This window comes from Pseudophryne corroboree, chromosome 1 (assembly GCF_028390025.1).
Source record: "Pseudophryne corroboree isolate aPseCor3 chromosome 1, aPseCor3.hap2, whole genome shotgun sequence".
In the NCBI taxonomy this organism is placed as follows: domain Eukaryota; kingdom Metazoa; phylum Chordata; class Amphibia; order Anura; family Myobatrachidae; genus Pseudophryne; species Pseudophryne corroboree.
In genome coordinates this window covers 766,430,882-766,454,616 of record NC_086444.1, presented here as the reverse complement: position 1 = coordinate 766,454,616, position 23,735 = coordinate 766,430,882, and the positions used below count along the sequence as shown (strand labels likewise).

Genomic DNA, 23,735 nt, shown 5'->3' with positions numbered 1-23,735 from the left:
TAAGACAGTAGAGCAATTTAAACATGCATGGGATAGACATAAGGATATCCTTACAAAGAAATAAGGATCAAATAAGGTTAGAGATAAAAATAATATAAAAAAAAAAGGGGCAGACTAGATGGGCCAAGTGGTTCTTATCTGCCGACAAATTCTATGTTTCTAAGTGACATATTGGGACATCTCTAATCTATAAAATGTGGAAAGGACTATTAAATTTTTTTTAAATGCTTTGCAGTTACATCCCATTGGAAGCACCACATTTCCACAATGTAATTTACTCTACCCCATTAGCAGCATTGTTTTCCTTCCCTCCATAACAGCACATCTTCTGCCATCACCTATCCCCAAGTAGCCATACTTTCCCATCACCTTCCCGCCATAACAGCACATCTGCTCCTTCCACCCGTGGCAGCACATTTTCTCCCATCTCATTTTCCCCTGCAGCAGCACATCCTCTTACCCCATAGTAAGCACAGTCTCTACCAACTCTCTCCTACTACAGCATCCTCTCACATAAGGTTCAGGTTTGTATGTGCACAAATAAACATCCATGCATGTGCAGTACTTAAAAGTGATGGTATTTTGTAGTCATACCTCCCCCCAATTGATAAGAAGCACATCGGGATGAAACCATCTCTGCTTTCACATCTCCATCACAAATTTCCCATAATGCAGAAGTGTCGCTCATCCTTTCCTCTCGTCAAAACAAATTTTCTTCCCCTCAACCCTCTGTAGCAGCACATACACCCCCATAGCAAAATTTTCTCCCAATCCAGAACACCACGTCTTCCCTTTACCGAACTGTAACAATTTATCCCAGAACTCATACACTGAAAGAATTCAGTATGATATACCGATGGATGGGATGCCGGCAGTCAGATCCTTCTTCCTGTGTCAAGGATCTTTGACAAAGGCTGTTTGCGGCTGAAACGCGTTGGTTACAGATCCACACACAGACACTGCAAGCCTGCACATCACCGCAGACCACATCCATAAGACTCCTCGCTGGCTGGTGAGTGGAGTGGCCGTTGAGACCGCACAGGAGGAAGCGAAGCCTTTCAGCACAGGAAGAAGCGAAGCCCTGCAGCAACGCAACTTCCGGTGGGACCCGGTGGCCCAGCAGCAGAGCCAGGAAGACATCCAGCACTGCATGCTGAGGAGCACCACTGGGGACGCAGAGGGTTGAGGCTACACAGAGGCTCACCACAGAGTGAGCAACAGGAACAAGGCACCACATCGTGAGGTTAAGTTGCACCTGGCAGGCCAGGACGCCGGCCTCCCAGAACACGACCCCCACCAGAAACCATTTGTTGAGAGAGAACTGCTTTCTGGGCACAGTTGCTCAGACTTATACTGTGGGACACGGAAGTCCCTTTAGGAAAAGACTGCCACTTGATATATCCGGAATAGAGACATTCTTTGCTCTCAAGACTGTTCATTACTGTATTCATCATACGACATCAAGTTTGCATTAATGTCTCTACACATCAGTTTGTTCACACTGCATGCATGCTACTGCTATGAACATAAATACTGTGTGATCACTCAAATTACGTGTGGACTAATATATATGCAATATTGTACTGTCTGTTATACTGAGCATTGTGACTGCAAAAATAAAAGTATTTACAGACCATATAGATACTTGTTTCTCATATACAACACCAAGTATAGGGTTGGGCGCAAAAACCTGAACAATATTTCAGGTGGTGGGGTGAGGGTGGCGAAGTCCTCAGTTTGTGAAAATGGAGGCGTGCCACCGCCATTTAGGGGGTGGAAAGAGGTCAAGGATCTAATCTCCTGCTCTATGTGACAGACGGCTTGCGCAGCACCACAGGTGCTGTAAGCCGCCCGATGGCGAGAGACAAATCTGATATTGTGTCCTAGGACTCCTGCTGTATTACCATACAGCGCTTCCAAGAAAGCGGCAGTGACAGCACCTCCAAACGCACCTGAATAAGCCTCATAATGTGTAATATCAAGCAAAGATTTTATTGCACACCTCAACATTAATGAAAAACATTACAGATGTGACCTCATACATCCAGATCCAGCCTCAAAACGCCATGCAGCATGAGACGCCTGGCGTGAGTGAGCCGCCAGATCTCATCCAACTCTACCAATGTTGGGCGTCTTAGTGCATTTTAGTCGCAATGCAATGAGACTAGGACGCATCAGGAGACTGTGCAGATTAACTTGATATATGACACTTCTATATTGTGTGTGACCGAGTGCATATGGAGCAGAACAGAACTTGTATTGGATAAAAGCTGTGGCTGCTACATTGTAGCACTTAGTGTACAGATTCAGAGACTCAAGCTGGGTACAAACTGACCGATATATCGGCATTTCTATTGAACAGCAGATATACAGGGTGATTAAAAAGTCGCAGTACACCCTTTTGTTTCAAAAAATGTGCAGGAAATGGGAAAACTGAATACTCCAGTAAGGTATGGGTGAAGTGGGCTATCTTTTAGGGTATGTACCGAACATGGGCGCCATCTTGAAATCGGCCATCTTGAAACTAAGTCAGTTTTTTTCAAATGGAAAGGTGGATGCGTAACATGCCAAACAGCATCAGAATTTGCTGAAAAGTTTATTGCTGCAAACAGATTTGAAATAGCAGTTATGGTTCAAAAGTTACAATACTTTTTTTTGTTGCAAGTAACTGAAGACAGCTTTGACAAAAGAGGAGAGAACCAATGTCATTTTGATGTCTGGAGAACAAAGTTTCCGTGTCATAGCTGCAGATTTTAACAACCGGCACCCAGAAAGACCTCAAAGGCCCACATGCAAAACTGCATACGTCTGTCTGGGTCATCCTCTGCTAGGTACTGGAGTAGCTGGATCTTAAATGGATGCCACATATGGGCATGAAGGATTTGTACAATTGATGACTGGCTGATTCCACATTCTGCTGACAACCGTCGTGTGCTGCGTTGTGGGCTCTTCACGAAGGATGCCAAAACCATTGTTGAGGTTGTCTCGTCAGTAGCACTTTTTGGATGACCACTCCGTGACTTGTCAGCCACGGTCCCAGTTTCTCGGAATTTGGAAATTAGGCACCTGACAGTGTTATGTGAAATTGGAGGTCTTTCTGGGTGCCGGTTGTTAAAATCTGCAGCTATGACACGGAAACTTTGTTCTCCAGACATCAAAATTACCTTAGTTCTCTCCTCTTTTGTCAAAGCCATCTTCAGTTACCTGCAACAACAAAAAAAGTGTTGTAACTTTTGTACCATAACTGCTATTTCAAATCTGTTTGCAGCAATAAACCTTTCAGCAAATCTTGATGTTTACATGTTACACGACCCCTTTGGAATTTGAAAACACTGACTTCGATTCAAGATGGCCAACTGCAAGATGGCGCCAATGTTCGGTACATACCCTAAAAGATAGCCCACCTCACCCATACCTAACTGGAGTATTCAGTTTTCCCATTTCCTGCATAGTTTTTGAAACTAAAGGGTGTACTGCGATTTTTGAATCACCGTGTATTGTGGGCCTGTCGGCCAGTGTGTACCAACAATATGTCTGTGAACGCCGTCATCCACAGACGTATCACGTCTGCCATGCAGCACACACAGTGACCAATATATCTGCAGATATATTGGTGCATCGTTGTGTGTGTACAGGCGGCCAGTCAACTGCCCGTACACTTCCTGCAGCAGCCGGCAGTGACTAATGGCTCAACTGGGCAGGCGCATGTAAATTCCCGCCCAGTTGATGACAACAGTCACGATGGATCGGGCAGTGTGTATGCACAACACACTGCGCGACAAGGATATAGATATATCTGCAGATTTATTTAGCTGCAGATATACCTACCAGTGTGTACCCACCATAAGTCACACACACATATACAAGAGTCATATCAAATTAATCAGCACAATCTCCTCGTGCAAACTAGGATACACATTGTGTTGCAGCTAAAGCACACTTTTTTGCCTAAAAAGAAGCAAAATTGACGCCAACGCTATAAGATTCTCATGCAACATGGAGTGCCAAGAGGGGCTGTTAGGCGTGACTGTAGCAAAGATGTATGAGGACACATCTATAGGTCATTGAATGGAAAGGCATTTCTAAAAAAATCACACAAAAAGAAAAATAGTGACACAACCCCAAATATTTTTATTTAATTTTGCATATGGATTTCTTTTGCTATTTGAACTTACAAAAGACTGAATGTGAAACAGTGTACCCTTTTAAATGGCATATTAAGTACTGTATCAAAACTCCTTTTCATGCAATATGTGAAGCAATATTCATTGTGGCGTGAGAGCATGCACCTCAGCCCCCTGAAATATGGATACACCTTATCCTAACACAATAACAGAAAACTACTATAAAGGAGTCAAACAAAATGGGAGGAAAAATACATGAAAATATATAGCAACTATCTTATTCTTATTAAAATATTATATACAGGTTGAGTATCCCATATCCAAATATTCCGAAATACGGACTTTTTTGAGTGAGATAGTGAAACCTTTGTTTTTTGATGGCTCAATGTACACAAACTTTGTTTAATACACAAAGTTATTAAAAATATTGTATTAAATGACCTTCAGGCTTTGTGTATAAGGTGTATATGTAACATAAATGCCTTCTGTGCTTAGATTTAGGTCCCATCACCATGATATCTCATTGTGGTATGCAATTATTCCAAAATACGGAAAAATCCCATATCCAAAATACCTCTGGTCCCAAGCATTTTGGATAAGGGAGACTCAACCTGTATATCTATCTATCGCCAATATTGATCAGCATTAGACACAGATTATGTCACCATTTATATCATTGTCTCATAGTAGCTGAGAGCCTATAATCCCTATCAAATGCAGGGCCGGATTCAATTATACAGGGCCGGATTCAATTAGCCATGTTAATTAACTGCACTTAACAGATTTTTGCTTGAACAGAAATCCACGGTAAGTGCTCTTATCGCTGGTGCTGCTAACATGTTAACCCAATGCTCCGAGTACTTATCCCGGAACCTATAGTTAAATGTGTGTTAGCTGCAATTCTACCGCGCAAGGAAGTGGGGTAACTGAATAATTTCAAAGGTAAAAGCATGAGCGACCACCCTTTTCCGGGCCCCTCACCCCCACGGTTCCAATGTCAGAAGCCAATTAACTGTGTATGGACAATAATGGTAAACAGGAGCGCCAGAAGACAACTCCTGCATACGCAGGAAGAACATACAAACCCTATAAAGATATTGACCCCAGTGATGTGATGCAGCAATAATAATTACTGTGCCATTGTGTTTGCACAAATTTAACAGCAAATAAACTATAAATACAGAACATATACTGTGTTGTAGTGTTGAATGAAAAAATAACATTTTACTTACCGATAAATCTATTTCTCGTAGTCCGTAGTGGATGCTGGGGACTCCGTCAGGACCATGGGGATTAGCGGCTCCGCAGGAGACAGGGCACAAAAATAAAGCTTTAGGATCAGGTGGTGTGCACTGGCTCCTCCCCCTATGACCCTCCTCCAAGCCTCAGTTAGGATACTGTGCCCGGACGAGCATACACAATAAGGAAGGATTTTGAATCCCGGGTAAGACTCATACCAGCCACACCAATCACACCGTACAACTTGTGATCTGAACCCAGTTAACAGTATGACAAACGTAGGAGCCTCTGAACAGACGGCTCACAACAATAACAACCCGATTTTTTTGTAACAATAACTATGTACAAGTATTGCAGACAATCCGCACTTGGGATGGGCGCCCAGCATCCACTACGGACTACGAGAAATAGATTTATCGGTAAGTAAAATCTTATTTTCTCTGACGTCCTAGTGGATGCTGGGGACTCCGTCAGGACCATGGGGATTATACCAAAGCTCCCAAACGGGCGGGAGAGTGCGGATGACTCTGCAGCACCGAATGAGAGAACTCCAGGTCCTCTTTAGCCAGGGTATCAAATTTGTAGAATTTTACAAACGTGTTCTCCCCCGACCACGTAGCTGCTCGGCAGAGTTGTAATGCCGAGACCCCTCGGGCAGCCGCTCAGGATGAGCCCACCTTCCTTGTGGAATGGGCCTTTGACAGATTTAGGCTGTGGCAGGCCTGCCACAGAATGTGCAAGTTGGATTGTGCTACAAATCCAACGAGCAATCGTCTGCTTAGAAGCAGGAGCACCCAGCTTGTTGGGTGCATACAGTATAAACAGCGAGTCAGATTTTCTGACTCCAGCCGTCCTTGAAATATATATTTTCAATGCCCTGACAACGTCCAGCAACTTGGAATCCTCCAAATCGCTAGTAGCCGCAGGCACCACAATAGGCTGGTTCAGGTGAAACGCTGACACCACCTTAGGCAGAAACTGAGGACGCGTCCGCAGTTCTGCCCTGTCCGAATGGAAAATCAGATATGGGCTTTTATACGATAAAGCCGCCAATTCTGACACTCTCCTGGCTGAAGCCAGGGCCAGTAGCATGGTTACTTTCCATGTAAGATATTTCAAATCCACCGATTTGAGTGGCTCAAACCAATGGGATTTGAGAAAATCCAAAACTACATTAAGGTCCCACGGAGCCACTGGGGGCACAACCGGGGGCTGTATATGTAGTACTCCTTTTACAAAAGTCTGGACTTCAGGAACTGAAGCCAAATCTTTCTGGAAGAAAATCGACAGGGCCGAAATTTGAACCTTAATGGACCCCAATTTGAGGCCCATAGACAATCCTGTTTGCAGGAAATGTAGGAATCGACCCAATTGAAATTCCTCCATGGGGGCCTTCCTGGCCTCACACCACGCAACATATTTTCTCCAAATGCGGTGATAATGTTGTGCAGTCACCTCCTTCCTGGCTTTTACCAGTGTAGGAATGACCTCTTCCGGAATGCCTTTTTCCCTTAGAATTCGGCGTTCAACAGCCATGCCGTCAAACGCAGCCGCGGTAAGTCTTGGAATAGACACGGTCCCTGCTGAAGCAGGTCCCGTCTTAGAGGTAGAGGCCACGGATCTTCCGTGAGCATCTCCTGAAGTTCCGGGTACCAAGTTCTTCTTGGCCAATCCGGAGCCACGAGTATCGTTCTTACTCCCCTTTGCCGTATAAATCTCAATACTTTTGGTATGAGAGGCAGAGGAGGAAACACATACACTGACTGGAACACCCACGGTGTTACCAGAGCGTCCACAGCTATTGCCTGAGGGTCTCTTGACCTGGCGCAATACCTGTCCAGTTTTTTGTTGAGGCGAGACGCCATCATATCCACCTTTGGTTTTTCCCAACGGTTCACAATCATGTGGAAGACTTCTGGATGAAGTCCCCACTCTCCCGGGTGTAGATCGTGTCTGCTGAGGAAGTCTGCTTCCCAGTTGTCCACTCCCGGAATGAACACTGCTGACAGTGCTATCACATGATCTTCCGCCCAGCGAAGAATCCTTGCAGCTTCTGCCATTGCTCTCCTGCTTCTTGTGCCGCCCTGTCTGTTTACGTGGGCGACTGCCGTGATGTTGTCCGACTGGATCAACACCGGCTGACCCTGAAGCAGGGGTTTTGCCAGGCTTAGAGCATTGTAAATCGCTCTTAGCTCCAGTATATTTATGTGAAGAGACATCTCCAGGCTTGACCATACTCCCTGGAAGTTTCTTCCCTGTGTGACCGCTCCCCAGCCTCACAGACTGGCATCCGTGGTCACCAGGACCCAGTCCTGTATGCCGAATCTGCGGCCCTCTAACAGATGAGCACTCTGCAACCACCACAGAAGAGACACCCTTGTCCGTGGCGATAAGGTTATCCGCTGATGCATCTGCAGATGCGATCCGGACCATTTGTCCAGCAGATCCCACTGAAAAGTTCGTGCGTGGAATCTGCCGAATGGAATCGCTTCGTAAGAAGCCACCATCTTTCCCAGGACTCTTGTGCATTGATGCACAGACACTTTTCCTGGTTTTAGGAGGTTCCTGACAAGTTCGGATAACTCCCTGGCTTTCTCCTCCGGAAGAAACACCTTTTTCTGAACCGTGTCCAGAATCATTCCCAGGAACAGCAGACGTGTCGTCGGGGTCAATTGAGATTTTGGAAAATTCAGAATCCACCCGTGCTGTTGCAGCACTACTTGGGTTAGTGCTACTACGTCCCCCAGCTGTTCCCTGGACCTTGCCCTTATCAGGAGATCGTCCAAGTAAGGGATAATTAATACGCCTTTTCTTCGCAGAAGAAACATCATTTCGGCCATTACCTTGGTAAAGACCCGAGGTGCCGTGGACAATCCAAACGGCAGTGTCTGAAACTGATAATGACAGTTTTGCACCACAAACCTGAGGTACCCTTGATGTGAAGGGCAAATTGGGACATGCAGGTAAGCATCCTTGATGTCCAGGGACACCATAAAGTCCCCTTCTTCCAGATTCGCTATCACTGATCTGAGTGACTCCATCTTGAACTTGAATTTTTGTATGTACAGGTTCAAAGATTTCAGATTTAGAATAGGTCTTACCGAGCCGTCCGGCTTCGGTACCACAAATAGTGTGGAATAATACCCCTTTCCCTGTTGTAGGAGGGGTACCTTGACTATCACCTGCTGAGAATACAGCTTGTGAATGGCTTCCAATACCGTCGCCCTGTCTGAGGGAGACGTTGGCAGAGCAGACTTTAGGAACCGGCGAGGGGGAGACTTCTCGAATTCCAACCTGTAACCCTGAGATACTATCTGCAGGATCCAGGGGTCCACCTGTGAGTGAGCCCACTGTGCGCTGAAATTCTTGAGTCGACCCCCCACCGCCCCTGAGTCCGCTTGTAAAGCATCAACGTCATGCTGAGGGCTTTGCAGAAGCCGGGGGGGGGGGGGGGGGGGGCTTCTGCTCCTGGGAAGAAGCTGCTTGGTGCACTCTCTTACCCTTTCCTTTGCCTCGGGGCAAATATGACTGTCCTTTCGCCCGCTTGTTCCTATAGGAACGAAAGGACTGCGGCTGAAAAGACGGTGTCTTTTTCTGTTGGGAGGGGACCTGAGGTAAAAAGGTGGATTTCCCGGCTGTTGCCGTGGCCACCAAATCCGATAGACCGACCCCAAATAATTCCTCCCCCTTATACGGCAATACTTCCATATGCCGTTTGGAATCCGCATCACCTGACCATTGTCGCGTCCATAAACTTCTTCTGGCAGATATGGACATCGCACTTACTCTCGATGCCAGAGTGCAAATATCCCTCTGAGCATCTCGCATATAAAGAAAAGCATCCTTTAATTGCTCTAAAGTCAATAAAATACTGTCCCTATCTAGGGTATCAATATTTTCAGTCAGGGAATCCGACCAAACCACCCCAGCACTGCACATCCATGCAGAGGCGATGGCTGGTCGCAGTATAACACCAGTATGAGTGTATATACTTTTCAGGGTAGTTTCCAGCCTCCTATCCGCTGGATCCTTGAGGGCGGCCGTTTCAGGAGACGGTAACGCCACTTGTTTTGATAAGCGTGTGAGCGCCTTATCCACCCTAGGGGGTGTTTCCCAGCGCGCCCTAACCTCTGGCGGAAAAGGATATAATGCCAATAACTTCTTTGAAATTAGCAGTTTTCTATCGGGGTTAACCCACGCTTCATCACACACTTCATTCAATTCGTCTGATTCAGGGAAAAACTACAGGTAGTTTTTTCAGACCCCACATAATACCCCTTTTTGTGGTACATGCAGTATCAGAGATATGCAAAGCCTCCTTCATTGCCGTGATCATATAACGTGTGGCCCTACTGGAAAATACGTTTGTTTCTTCACCGTCGACACTAGATTCGGTGTCCGTGTCTGGGTCTGTGTCGACCGACTGAGGTAAAGGGCGTTTTACAGCCCCTGACGGTGTCTGAGACGCCTGTACAGGTACTAACTGGTTTGCCGGCCGTCTCATGTCGTCAACTGATTTTTGTAATGTGCTGACATTATCACGTAATTCCATAAACAAAGCCATCCATTCCGGTGTCGACTCCCTAGGGGGTGACATCACCATTACCGGCAATTGCTCCGCCTCCACACCAACATCGTCCTCATACATGTCGACACACACGTACCGACACACAGCAGACACACAGGGAATGCTCTTATCGAAGACAGGACCCCACTAGCCCTTTGGGGAGACAGAGGGAGAGTTTGCCAGCACACACCCAAGCGCTATAAATATAAAGGAACAACCCTATAGAAGTGTTGTCTCCCTTATAGCAGCTTAATATATCAAAAAACGCCAAAAAAGTGCCCCCCCCTCTCTGTTTTACCCTGTTTCTGTAGTGCAGTGCAGGGGAGAGTCCTGGGAGCCTTCCTCGCAGCGGAGCTGAGCAGGAAAATGGCGCTGTGTGCTGAGGAGATAGGCCCCGCCCCCTATTTCGGCGGGCTCTTCTCCGGTGTTTGTGAGACCTGGCAGGGGTTAAATACATCCATATAGCCCCAGGGGCTATATGTGATGTATTTTTTAGCCAGAACAAGGTATTCTCATTGCTGCCCAGGGCGCCCCCCGCAGCGCCCTGCACCCTCCGTGACCGCTGGTGTGAAGTGTGTGACAACAATGGCGCACAGCTGCAGTGCTGTGCGCTACCTCATGAAGACTGAAAAGTCTTCTGCCGCCGGTTTCTGGACCTCTTCACTTTTCGGCATCTGCAAGGGGGTCGGCGGCGCGGCTCCGGGACCGGACTCCATGGCTGGGCCTGTGTTCGATCCCTCTGGAGCTAATGGTGTCCAGTAGCCTAAGAAGCCAATCCATCCTGCACGCAGGTGAGTTCACTTCTTCTCCCCTAAGTCCCTCGTTGCAGTGAGCCTGTTGCCAGCAGGACTCACTGTAAAATAAAAAAACTAAAAACTTTTTCTAAGCAGCTCTTTAGGAGAGCCACCTAGATTGCACCCTGCTCGGACGGGCACAAAAACCTAACTGAGGCTTGGAGGAGGGTCATAGGGGGAGGAGCCAGTGCACACCACCTGATCCTAAAGCTTTATTTTTGTGCCCTGTCTCCTGCGGAGCCGCTAATCCCCATGGTCCTGACGGAGTCCCCAGCATCCACTAGGACGTCAGAGAAACATTAAATTTTTATCACAAATCCATACTGCACAGACTATATAAAATGTCTGTGCTTTCATGAGGTTGTTTCATGGGGATCGGTATGGTATCCGGCCGCACGGGATGCCGAAGGTCAGTACACAGACATCAGCCTCCCGAGTGGTGGAATGCCGGCAGCGGGGTGAGCGCAATGAAGCCCCTTGCCACAGGTCCTATTCTCCCTCTATGGGTGTCGTGGACACCCATAGAGGGGGAATCACCTACCTTGCCGGTATACTGGCAGCAGTATGGTGCCCCAGTCGGGATCCCAGCGTCAATATTGTGACAGCCAGGATCCCAAGGAGTGGTATGGGAAAATGTGATGCCGCTATACCAGAAGCATGTCTCATAATGGCTACATATTATATACACTAAAGAAGTACAATGTCTCCAGTTCCTAAAGAATGGTGACACAAATATAAATTACACCTGTCTTAGCTCAAGAAATAACCTTATATTGATTTATCAGTTAAAGAATGAATACTTTTCTTTTAAAATATGTTACCGCCATGTCAATGACACAAGCTAGCTGTACTTCTGGAAGGTTTGAGTGTGTGTACGAGCGCATATGTATTTATATAACAAAATAAATCACGTATGTGTATTTTACTATAATGAAGTATGTGTTTTTTACTATAAATCTTCACTCAAGATTGCATAACAACTGCAAATGGCCATTTACAACATAAAGTAAAACTTGGTAGACACGGACAATCAGGGCAATTTTTCTGCAAACCAAAGGCTACAATAACCGAGCTAAGCAATATTTTTTTATTTTTTTAAAGTGTTACTGATTTTCTGTCACACAATACTGAATTTGCATATGCCCACCCACAAGGATGACGTAGTTGCCAAAAAACGTGGAAAAATGTTACGGTCAGATTATCGAAAATGCTCATACACTACATAATATTGGGAGATAGGACGGACATTTTGTCTTGGATGATCAATCGGATAACTGAAGGAGCGTGTTTGTGGCCATGATTTTTCTGTTTATTGCAGAAACGATCGTACACACACACACACACACACACACACACACACACACACACACACCCCCACCCACCCACCCACCCACCAGTGGTTCTTAAACTGTGTGTCTAGGTACCCTGGGGTGTCTCAGAGCACTTGCATGGGTGCCTTGGATTGGTGGTCCAGTATCAATTTAAATTATTTACGGTTAGTGTAATAGAAAAAAAACAGTGCTTATGGCTCCCAATCATAAAATGTGGACAAACAGAAGTAAATCCTGTCCCTCACCACATCACTGAACCGAAGGATGACATAAATACAATTGACTTAATTTATTTTTATGAATTTCTCAATAAAAAAATGTTGGCCTAGGGGTGCCATGAAAAAAAATGCTGATACTCTAGGGCCCCATGAATCAAAAAGTTTGGGAACCACTGCACTCCACAATAAATGTGGCAAAGCACCAGATTATTGGCAAATTGGTAAAATTGCATAGTGTGTACCTAACTTAAGTTATACAAATTGAAAAGCCTACATAAAACATGACCTAGGTGCTTGATTTTGTTTATTAAGACTTTTATATGGTGATCTTTTCAGAGGGCTACATAAGTCAGGAAGCACCAAATTAAAATGAATCAAAAGTAAATGTAAAGACATAGAAAACAGGAAATACAGCTCCTACTAATTTCAAAAGGGATATATGGTATGGAATTTGTGAGAGCTTTTGTGCCATGAAAAAGAAATCCAAGTAAATAACCCCTACAGGGTACCACCAATAGTTTCACAAAAGCAGAGGGAAAGGCTTACCTAATTAACAGGGTACAGCTACTCATTAATTTATATAGTGCTTCCAATTTACTCAGCTCTGAACAGAGAATATGTCCGTCATTAGTCTCTATCCCATTGGATCTTACAGTCCAAATTCACTAACACAGAAACACACACACGTAAATTTTGTCCAAATACAATCAACCTAGCGTAAAAGGTTTAGAAGTGTAGGAAAAAATCCACACTAACACAGAGAACATACAAACTCCATACCCATAGGGCTATGGAACGTGAATCTTGATTTCAGTGTTGTGAGACAGTAATGTGCTATCCTTCAATATAACTATCAAGTTCAGCCACATATAACAGACTGGAGGCTAAAGCTTATACGACAACCAATTACAAGCAATTTAGCATAACATTACATGGAGATGATAGCACATCATGCAACCATGCTAGGTAATATACTGTAACCCAGGAATATAGGCCTAATGTGCCACTGCAAAACCTAGGTTTTCAGTTTTGTCTTTTATTAATTTCAATATAAAAATAGTTTCTATAAAAATAAGTTTACACAAATATGTATGTTTGTGTCCGAGACTCAAAAAGAGAACTTATTAAAGTCTTGTATAAATTGACACAGCAGTGTTTCATTTAACACGTATAAGCAAATCTCACACCACAGAGACACAAGACTATAGAACAATTTTATGTGTACTACCAAACATAAAAGAAGTTACTCAAGTAAATAAATCTAGTTAATACAAGAAAATACAGTTCTAAAAGGACATTAAATAAAGTAGATTCATGTCTTGGCACCATAACATCTGCTGAGGTGTAATTATTTTTTGTGCATTTGCAAGAACTTTGTGTTTGCTGCAGATACATGCCTAAAGAATATTTGGGCGTTGGTGTTGAGAGACATGCTTAATCAAATGAAAAGAAAAAAACCTTCAATACAGTACAGGTCAGTACAGCACTCGCAATTATCTTTTTTTTGCCAAAGGGAGTAAAAAGTGAAGTGCCATTTGTGGGAAAAGCAGCCCGTTAGCAAATACTTTTACAAAGAATTAGCTGAGGCGAAGTCAAACAAGTTTGGCTGTGGGCTGCCAAACAGGCAGATGTTGTCAGAGCAGCCAAAAGCTTCAGGCAAAACGATTGTACTGCGAGCAAAGAGTAGCTTGTGAATCTTTACTGCAACTTTAGCAATTACCTCTCTCCTGTACCCTTTTTCCGTCCCCAGTTTTAAAACATTAGAAATGCTTCTATGTTTCTGTGATGGAATAGTAAAAAATTAGTTTGGTTACCCACAATGCCTAGAAAACATGCCCACTGCAGCACTTCCTACTTTTTCTGTTTTTCTGTAAATTATAGCGACTTTCAGAAATGGCAATTTAATATTTTACAAATCTAGTTTATATTTAATAATGTATTATGCCCATCAATGCCCGAAACTATGTATTTAAAAAAAAAAAAAAAAGTGCAGATCTAAAGTATAAAAAGAAGCAGCAATAGTTAAAACAAAACGTTTCTTTATAAATACAGATTTATTAAACATTCATATAAACAAAACCAATGTAGATGTAACGTGGAGTTACTTACCAAGTTCAGTGAAACTATCCCTTTCACAAAGCAAAGAGAAAAAAAAAAGTCACTAAGTAAACGTCTGACACTGTCTCAGAAAATGGCAGCATTGTGTAACAAGAAGGAACGTGATAGATTCATTTGCAGACCAGAGGTGCATGCAGTGAAATTGGGGGAAAAAAACTGCTGCTTTTTTAGGTGTTATCGTCAAAATTTCATGCTGGCATCTGGAAGCATGGAGCTGCCCTTGCAGCTGTTTCTTCAAGCAGTCACTGTGGAAGTAGAAATCCTGCCACATTCTTGCCTCCTGCATGATTTTTCTGCTAAAATATCTCAGAACAGACTGGCAAAGTTCTCCTTCCCAAATGCAAGCTCTAATGTCTGCTTCAGCAGAGCTCTGAACCAAGTTCCTATGTTGCTGAGTGAGTGACAGCATTGCCAGCCAATCAGCTTGGATTTTTCAGGAAAATCACCCCTTAATTTATTCAAAATTAGGTCATATGACACTATATGAACTGCTATTGGCTTAAAATGAATGTAGTGTTAGCTTGCTCTGTGAAAGGCCACCCATCTATGCCTCCTTAGATTGTAGACACCTCTTGCCTATAAGCATAAAAGGAATATTACAAAACAAAAAAAAAAATATATGTATATGACTGTACACTGAAAACTTACCAGAGAATCCCAAGAATGGAAGGGCCGGAGCTCAGTGATCCTCTGAGCCTTCTTTAGAGAGCACTGAGGTATCAGAGAGAGCTCATCCAGAGAAGCATCTTGCAGGAAGCTAACTATTTTGGCTTTGTATTCTTCCTCCATTATCTCATCACCACTGCTGTAGTCTTCATCAAGAACACTGCCTGCATCCGAAGCTGACTCCTCGCTGTCTGTTTCCCTTTTGAAGAAGCTAGCAATTTTTTTGCCTTTAGATTTTTTCTTTAAGCCATTTTGCATCAATGCAGCACTGGATTTCTGGTTTGGCTTCACTTTGGTGCGGTTTTTAGAATTTTGTTTGTGACTTACGGAAGCTCCTTTGCCGTTTGACACATCGCTTTTGGAAGCATTCTGCAAAACATCTGTTTACGTAACACAAACAGTTTTAGTACAAATTCTGCGTAAATGTTTCTATTGTTTGTTGTGATGTTTGGCACACAGTTTAATAAAGAATGGAAGTGTAATAATTCTACTTCATTAATATACACTTAATATTCATGTCTTGACAACATGACAAGGGCTGCAGGCTTATAAGGAAACAAATATGAAAATGTATTTCTACTGGCCCTTACAATTCTAAAAAGAACACAAGATGACCAAAAAATCAGCTTAAAAATCGCAGAGAGTTGAAATCGTGAGAATGTAAAACTAATATATAAACTTTTTTTTTTTCTGCATAGGAGACAGAACATATCAGTTGTTCACCTATTGCTATGGTCACAACACTCTGAAATGTTATAGTTCATACAAGGCACTGCTATAACAGTATGTTCTACCACATGCTACGGTCACAAAAACCACAAGCCTTGTAATACAGAATTCCCACTTTGACACCCAGGGCAGGACCATACAGGATGCTCAAACAGCAGGCCAATCAGAGCAGCAGATTCTTCCTGTCTTATTGGTTTGTAAGCTCTGCATTAACAACTGTTGCTGAGAAGAGGTAAATTGGGTATGAGGATATGCAATCACCATTTACAAATGACAATTTCTGCCACTTGTTTAAGGTAAATACCCTGTTTACAGATTAACACGTGCCATTAAGCAAGTGGTAGAAAAATGCTAGCCTTTTAAATGAGCAGACAGTTTTAACTGAAATTTTCACAAAAAAGTTTCTCCATATGAAATCTGCTTTGTGAATGAAACAGACGTTCAATTTATGTCAGGGATGAGGAAATAAGAACACAGTCTCCTTGCTAATTGATTATATTCAAATGAGCAGATACCTTCTAATCACATGGAATGTAAAGAAAAAAGCAACCACTGTACAGAAAATATGGGGAGTGTTACCTCTCGATTGTGTATTTACGTTTAGAAATAGGCTAGTTAACCTAGTGGTGTTTGGAATATGCCAGTAGCCATGCAGGTCAAGGGGAAGGCAACCAGCACTTGCTGGCAGGGTCAATGGTGGACATCAGACTACCTAACACACCTTTACTTACAGTACATTCAGTGACCAAAGATGACAGGGTGTAAAATCTTCTGCTGCAATGCACAGGCTCTTGTGAGGGTATACAGCCTTTGTCGGGCAATACCAAAAATGAAATTCAATTTTCAGCATTACTATGTGTGTACTCAGTATAGCAGTGATTTTCAAACTGCATGCTAAAACACAGCTAAACTGGCCACTAGACAAGCCTGCCTGGGCTAGGCGGCGAAGAAGAGACACGGAAGCTATTCCCAAACACACACTGGCAGGTCAGGCACAGGAAACAAACAGCCCGTGAAGGCGCACACCGCACTCCTCTCACACAGCGTGAACTTTAGTAGTGTGACCATTGTGAAGTTAATACAGCAGCCGCCCGCCAAAGAAGTCTGACCCTGACTGAACAGAGTGTAACAAATGTGTGGCACTGGACTAAGAGGCACAATGTGACATAATGTGATACAAGGAGCACTATAATGTGGCTTAATGTCTACTAAGGGCACTGCGAAGATAAAATGTCTACTTAAAAAATGCATTTTAGCATCTATAAAATATATATATAGTGAAAATGGATAGAAAATGAATGGGCATGGTATGCGTGACATCTCAGCAGTGGAATCCCGGCGGGGGGTGGCAAGTGCAGCAAGACCCTTGCGGGCTCGGTGGTGACCTGCGGTCGCCACGGGTTTTATTCCTACTATATGGGTGCCGTGGACACCCATGAGTGGGAATAGTCCCTGTTGGTCGGGATTGTGAGGGGGCGGGAGAAAGGGGGATGTTATGTGACCATCTGTCTCCTGACCGCCGGTCACATAACTACATCCCAAAATGAACAAGACTAAACTGTAATGAATGAGTACCTTTATTGTGGTACACTAGCACCACTTCGACTTTCTGCACATTTTTTTTTCTTGCAGAATCCCACTTCCCATGTCCTAATTAGTCTCCCTACCAACGTACGCGTGTGCGTGTGTGTGTGTGTGTGTCAAAAAACCTTAATATTGCGTAGTTCCCCCCTTGTGCAGCTAAAACAGTGGCCTGTCAAAGCATGGACTTCACAAGACCTCGGAAAAAATTAGCAACAGATACACTAGGTTCTATAACTTGCAAGGTAGGTCCGCCATGGCTTCTATCTATTTTTCCAGCACAACTCACAAATGTTCGATCGGAGGGAGACCTGGGGAATTTGGAGGCCAAGTCAACACCAAGAACTCTTTCTCCATTTTCCTCAAACTATTCCTGAACAAGTTTTGCAATGTGGCAGGGCGCATTATCCTGCTGAAAAAGGCCACTGCCATCAGAGAATACTGTTGCCATGAAGGAGTGTACTTTGTCTACAACATTGCTTACTTACAAAGTAATATCCACATGAATGCCAGGAGCCAAGTTATCCCAACATGACATTGCCAAGAGCATCACACTGCTTCTGCCAGCTTGCAGTCTTCCTGTAGGGCATCCTGGTGGCATCTTTTTCCCAGGTATACGACACACGTCATGTAATAGAAAACAGGATTCATCACACTAGGTCACCTTCTTCCATTGCTCCAGTTCTGATGGTATGTGACCATTGTAGGTGCTTTTGACAATTGACAGGCATCAGCATGGATACTCTGACCAGCCTTGGGCTACACAGCCGCTTACGCAGCAAGCTACGATGCAGTGTGTTCTGACAACTTATCATCATAGTCAACTGTAACTTTTTAATAATTTGTGCTACAGTAGCTCTTCTGTGGGATAGGACCAGACCGGCTAGCCTTTGCTCCCAACGTTCATCAATGAGCCTTGGGTGTTCACGACCCTACCACCGTTTCTCCAGTTGTCCTTCCTTGGTCCACTTTTGTAGGAACACCCCCACAATATCTGCTGTTTACAGATGCTCTTACCCAGTCATCTCTCCATCACAATTTGGCTCTTCTCATAGTGGTTCAGATCCTTATGCCTGTCTATTCTTCCTGCTTCCAACACATTAATCTAAAAAATTGAGTGTTCATATGCTGCCTAATACATATCCCACCCATTGACAGATGCTATTGTAATGAGATAATCAATGTTATTCACCTCACTTGTCAGTTAAGCTATGGGTGATAGCTATATATACAGATGTGTCCTCATATATCTATCCTCAATACGCCATGTTGCACAAGATGCCTGGCATAAGTGAGGCGCCAAGCCCCATGCAACTCTGTTAACGTTAGGCATCTTTTTTTCCCGAAAATGCATCTTCGTTTCAACGTAAAGCAACTAGGATGCACAAGGAAACCAAGATGGTGCTACTTACTAATATTTTATTAGTAGCAGTGTTTAAGTTAATGCCAGCATGGAATGCCAAGAAGAAAATCATTATAGCGAACTGCATTAGTAGGTAGCACATACTGTCGGATCATGAAACTCAGTCAAGTCATCAAAACAGGCGAGTAACTGCAGATAAAAGGATTGCAAGATTTCAACCTATGGTGCCAATGGCTAGTTTAATCAAAAACAGTCTGACAACACGGTGAGATATGATAGTTGGAATTAAAGTGCATTAACTGCTCATCATACAGACAACTAAGCATCTCACCCACCACCATGTTTTCCATAAACAGACAAGTAAATGTGGCACCAATATAAACAGGTTTGGTATGAAATCCCAGCAGTAGGGATCCCAAAAAGCAGTATTCCGACAGCGGGATCTTGATGGCCAGAATCGTGACACATTCGGGAAAGTTTTTCCCTACCTCTAATCCAAACACCATCCCTGACCTACCACTCACGCAGCCCAAGCCTCCCCCTAGCGGCTATCCTAACACCAGCACTTGTACTCACCTATGGGATGTTTTGGGATTCTGGCTGTCGGGATCCCGCTGTCTGTACTGACCACATCCCATATAAAAATCTTCAACAGAGATGTGTGCTGCAATATAGAGGGGCATAATCTCCTGGACCGGTTGGGTGTAGACATTCCCTTATAAGGAAAAGTCAATATTATTTAATATTGTCGAGTAGCCGTCTTCATTCCTACTGCAAAATGTCTTGCCTGAAATGCAGAGGGCAGTCCAGTCCAGCATAACATTCAGATATGGTTATGCACTGGCTTATTGAGAATGACCTACTGTGCGATGGCCTTCCTAGTCACTAGACCTGGACCACATTGAACATTTGTTAAATATTCTGCAATGACGCTTGAGACTGCATTCTCCAGTAGCATAAGTCAGGCATCCTTTAAATGTTTATGTACTAGTTCCCTCCTGCACAATTCCTGACACACATAGGCTGCCTTGGCATAAACAGCACATACAGGCCGTGGTAACCAAATGCCCCCATTAATCGCATTTGATGTTTCCATCTATTTATTTGTTTTTGTGCTTGCATGCACTATTCTCAGCCCATTAGTGTCTTCTTGTCATGCGTGTTCATTCCCTCCATGTAACTTGCAACCTGATGCTTGTCCCCAGAACCAGGGCACACTGTGTGATGCCATGTCTGCAAAACCTCACAACTGGACCTCAGGAAAAAAACAAAGCGCAACATCAGTTTCAGAAGCACCTCTAATGTAGATTTGCAAGTTTCAAACTGTAGTAATTTCTAACAGGGGGCACTAAAATACATAAACAAAGAAACACACAAAAGGCAAAAAAAATATTTAAAGCCGAATTTGATTCTATTTCAATAACTTAAGTATGTGGAGGTAGAAATCAGTAGCAACACTGAAGTAATTAGAAAAAAACCCACAAGAAAAAAAAAAAAACAACAACACCACACAATATGTCCAAGCTACATGTGAATAAAAGGAATCAAGGCTTATATCTGTTTTGTAACTATGAAGGCTGAAACTCCTCATCAAACCAAAGTAACAGTACCATCTACATGAGAGATCACCAATATCTCTTCTTGGGTGTAACAAAGTCATACTCGTTTGTGTTTATTCGGAATTCATTTTTTTTCTTCATCTTGGCAGCATCACTGTGCTTTCAATTTAAGAATTATTAGGTTATGTATAGGTTATGTTTTAAAAAGTATCATGTGCCAGCTGACTTCTTTCAAGCATGTGGTGTGCATGTTTTCAGACACGTTGGCATATTATACAGTATACAAATGAACTTACAGCGGGAAAGAAATATTTAACCACAATACAATACACTATACTATCAATACATTAGCATTCTAATTTAACCGAGAAAGGTGATCCTGATGAGAAGATATATTATGAAGTCAATGATTGCCATACTAGAAAGAAGAATACTTCAAAAACGTCATGCCATTAGGGTAGGTACTGCTTATTGAGAAAATAATGGACAGGTGACAAGCGAACAGAGGTCGAACACGGAGTTAGTACAGGCCATTGCTATACAAACAAAAAATAAAATAACAAATAACCAATAATGAAGGAGAATTGTTCACTAAACCCTATGGGAACGGTTTATTAGCCCCTGCAGTTTTACAAATAACACACCTGCAGAAATACAGTATTCAGGCCAGGACCCCAATTCTCCATAGTTACCTTGTCAGAGATAAGAGGTAAATGTGACATCCTGTGAGTGGCACAAGCCATGACCATTAGTATGTCAGATATTAGTGTAGTTCATATAATTTGTGTTACTTATTCCATGAGGGGACCATATGGATTGATAGGGCTTCACAGGGTTAATGTATGAGACTGAGTTTTTGGTGAATTAGAGGCTAGATTTAAAAAGTGGCAATAACTCAAAAGACAAAACAAACTTAGTACGGGTTCAGGAGGATATGCCGGCTGTCAGGATCCCACCAGTGGCATCCCGCCACCTGTAATATCGTCAGCAAACGCAGTGAGTCCCCTAGCAGAAGGCATCTATTACAAGCAATCGCCTACTGCTGCAGTGGTGTCCTAGGACGCAGCATTGGATCTCTTACTTACCATCGGGCGGCTTACACACCCATTGTGCCGCATAAAGTGCCCGTGCAGAGGGCAGGAAATCTTAATATCACAATGAGGATACCTGGCCTCTTCCCTCCACCCAATACAGCGGCAACACATTTCTATTTTCACGTGAGGCCGTCGACACGCCCCAGAACAGCAGCAGACTGTCAATCACCGACAGTCTGCTGCAGTCATTGCAGTACCCGCTGACAGACCCGTTAAGTTGTCTTATTAACTGCCGACAATGACATCACAATTGGGAGGTCAAATTGTAATGCCTGCCCAGTTGTTATATCTGGCCGGACATATTCAGTGTCAGAATGCCAAGTGTTTAAGGGGTCTATTTATCAATAATCGCAATCTGGGTGGGATATTAGCACCCAGAAGCACATTGCAGTATGTAAATATTATGGCAGGATGTAACAATCTACCCCCTCAGGGACAGGGGCTCCGAAAAGGAACAGTCTGCCGGTTATCTTTTACGAACTGTAGCTCATAGGCTACAACGGGCTAACGCCACCTTCAGATGGTGATAGCTGCAGGGGCCAATCTCAGGAATGCTTCGAATTCTGGAGCTCAGCAAATCTGAACGCATTGCACCACCCACTGAAACCTATGCGGTTGCGTCTTCTGTTGAAAGTAGAGGCACTTCAGCAGGTCTCTCATTTGTAAATGTGGGTGGTACTAAATATTTGAGTTATCCCCCCAACAGGTGTTTTCAGGGAATAAGCTGCAAATATTTAATGATAAACAAGATACCCAGCAAAAGATAAATACTTAGCATAAGATAAATGATACTCAGCATAAAAAGTCCCCAGAGACACATCTGTGAGCTATTCATTTGGAATCAGTATGATATCTCGATGGACAGGATGCCGACGCTCAGAATACAGACAGCGGCATCCCGACCATCGGAATCCCTACAGCCCCTGTAAAGTACACTAACCTTTCCCTGCCCCCTACCCTAACCCTCATGTGGGAGCCTAAACCTAACCCTCGCCATAGGTGCCTAACCTTAATCCCCATGGGTAGTGCCTAATCCTCCCTTCCCCGGTACCTAGCCCTAGCTTTCTCATCTCTGCACCCTAATTCCCTTTCTCATGCCTAAACATAACAAAGCCCCCCAATTCCCCGCGCGCATGTCAGGACGCCGGAGCTTCCCGCTGGAAGTAAAATCGGGATAACAGCTGTCCATATTTTGACGCTGGTATCCCGAGCACTGTCTGTATTGAGACGCTAGGCTTCTGACGTCCTTAGGGATTCCAGCATCTGTATTTCAACCGCTGGGATCCCGCCCCTCGGGATCTTAACTGCATCCCATTCATTTTATCTGCTTAATTAATAGTTAGAGGTTTGCTTTTGTTTAGGCTATATTCTTAATAGTAGGTTCAATTAAGGTGGGTGTAGGCTCATTTCTCCCACATTCAACCTATTACCATTTGTCCTTTTCAGAGGAAATACTGCAAGATCAACTTCTGTGACTTACTGTATTTCAGTTGACTTCATCCTCCTATTCCCAGCCACAATGGTCATACATACTGTATACGGATTTCATATACACCTTAATGTTACCAGTATGCCCATGTTCTCTGCAAGGGCCATTTCTGGAGGTTCTGTGGGTCTATTTGGGCTCAAAGTGGGTGGCCATTTGCAAATAAATGGACTCACTCTCCTTATGTGTTCAGATTTTTACCTTTAGGACTATAAACAAATGACAAAGTATCATTTCAATCCATTTTCAGCTAAAGTTAATGTTGCAAACATCCAAGAGAATTATCTTCAAATATTGATTGTGAATAGCTCCTCCAAGCATAATGGATCCGTTCTACTATTCAAAGAAAATGCTCTTAAGTACCCACTTTCAGGCAAGTCACCAGTCGTCAACGTGTGTCCCAAACACTAGGCAATAGCCTGTTTCTAGAAAACTACTAAGATCCACACTAAAAAGGTAAGGATCAGTTGTACTTACTAAGTTAGAGATCTGCTCTGCAGTTAGATTCCCTTAATATGGTAAGATGTAGTTATTAAACAAAATAACGGATTTAGCAATCTTCTTGAGGAACACTAACTTTATCTGTTCACCTGACAGATAGGGACTAAACACATCCTCAATCCTTACTTGTGGATTGATCTTTTATGATAATATAAATGGGTCATGCAAAACAAACATCTACCCTCAGTTACCTCTAAACTTATGATTGTGTCCCTGTCATAATGTAGTATGGCCTCTCTTCTACCAAATTACCTAAAAAGACCACGGTCATTTATTACCTCCTTTTCAGTCCTGTAGCATGTTCAAGCTGTACATACATGGAGGACCTGCATATTCTAACAAACTCATCATCTGAACCTCTTTGC

The 23,735-nt window shown here is 43.5% G+C and overlaps 1 protein-coding gene across 2 annotated transcripts in view; it reads right to left on the bottom strand.

Moving 5' to 3' along the window:
* SMARCAD1 (SWI/SNF-related, matrix-associated actin-dependent regulator of chromatin, subfamily a, containing DEAD/H box 1) overlaps window positions 1-23,735 on the bottom strand; it is a 337,899-nt gene that overhangs the window by 135,977 nt on the left and 178,187 nt on the right. For both annotated transcript variants that reach the window (XM_063917359.1, XM_063917366.1), the window contains exon 9: window positions 15,040-15,437. In XM_063917359.1, coding sequence (XP_063773429.1) covers window positions 15,040-15,437 — 398 coding nt within the window. The remainder of the gene's footprint in view (window positions 1-15,039; window positions 15,438-23,735) is intronic.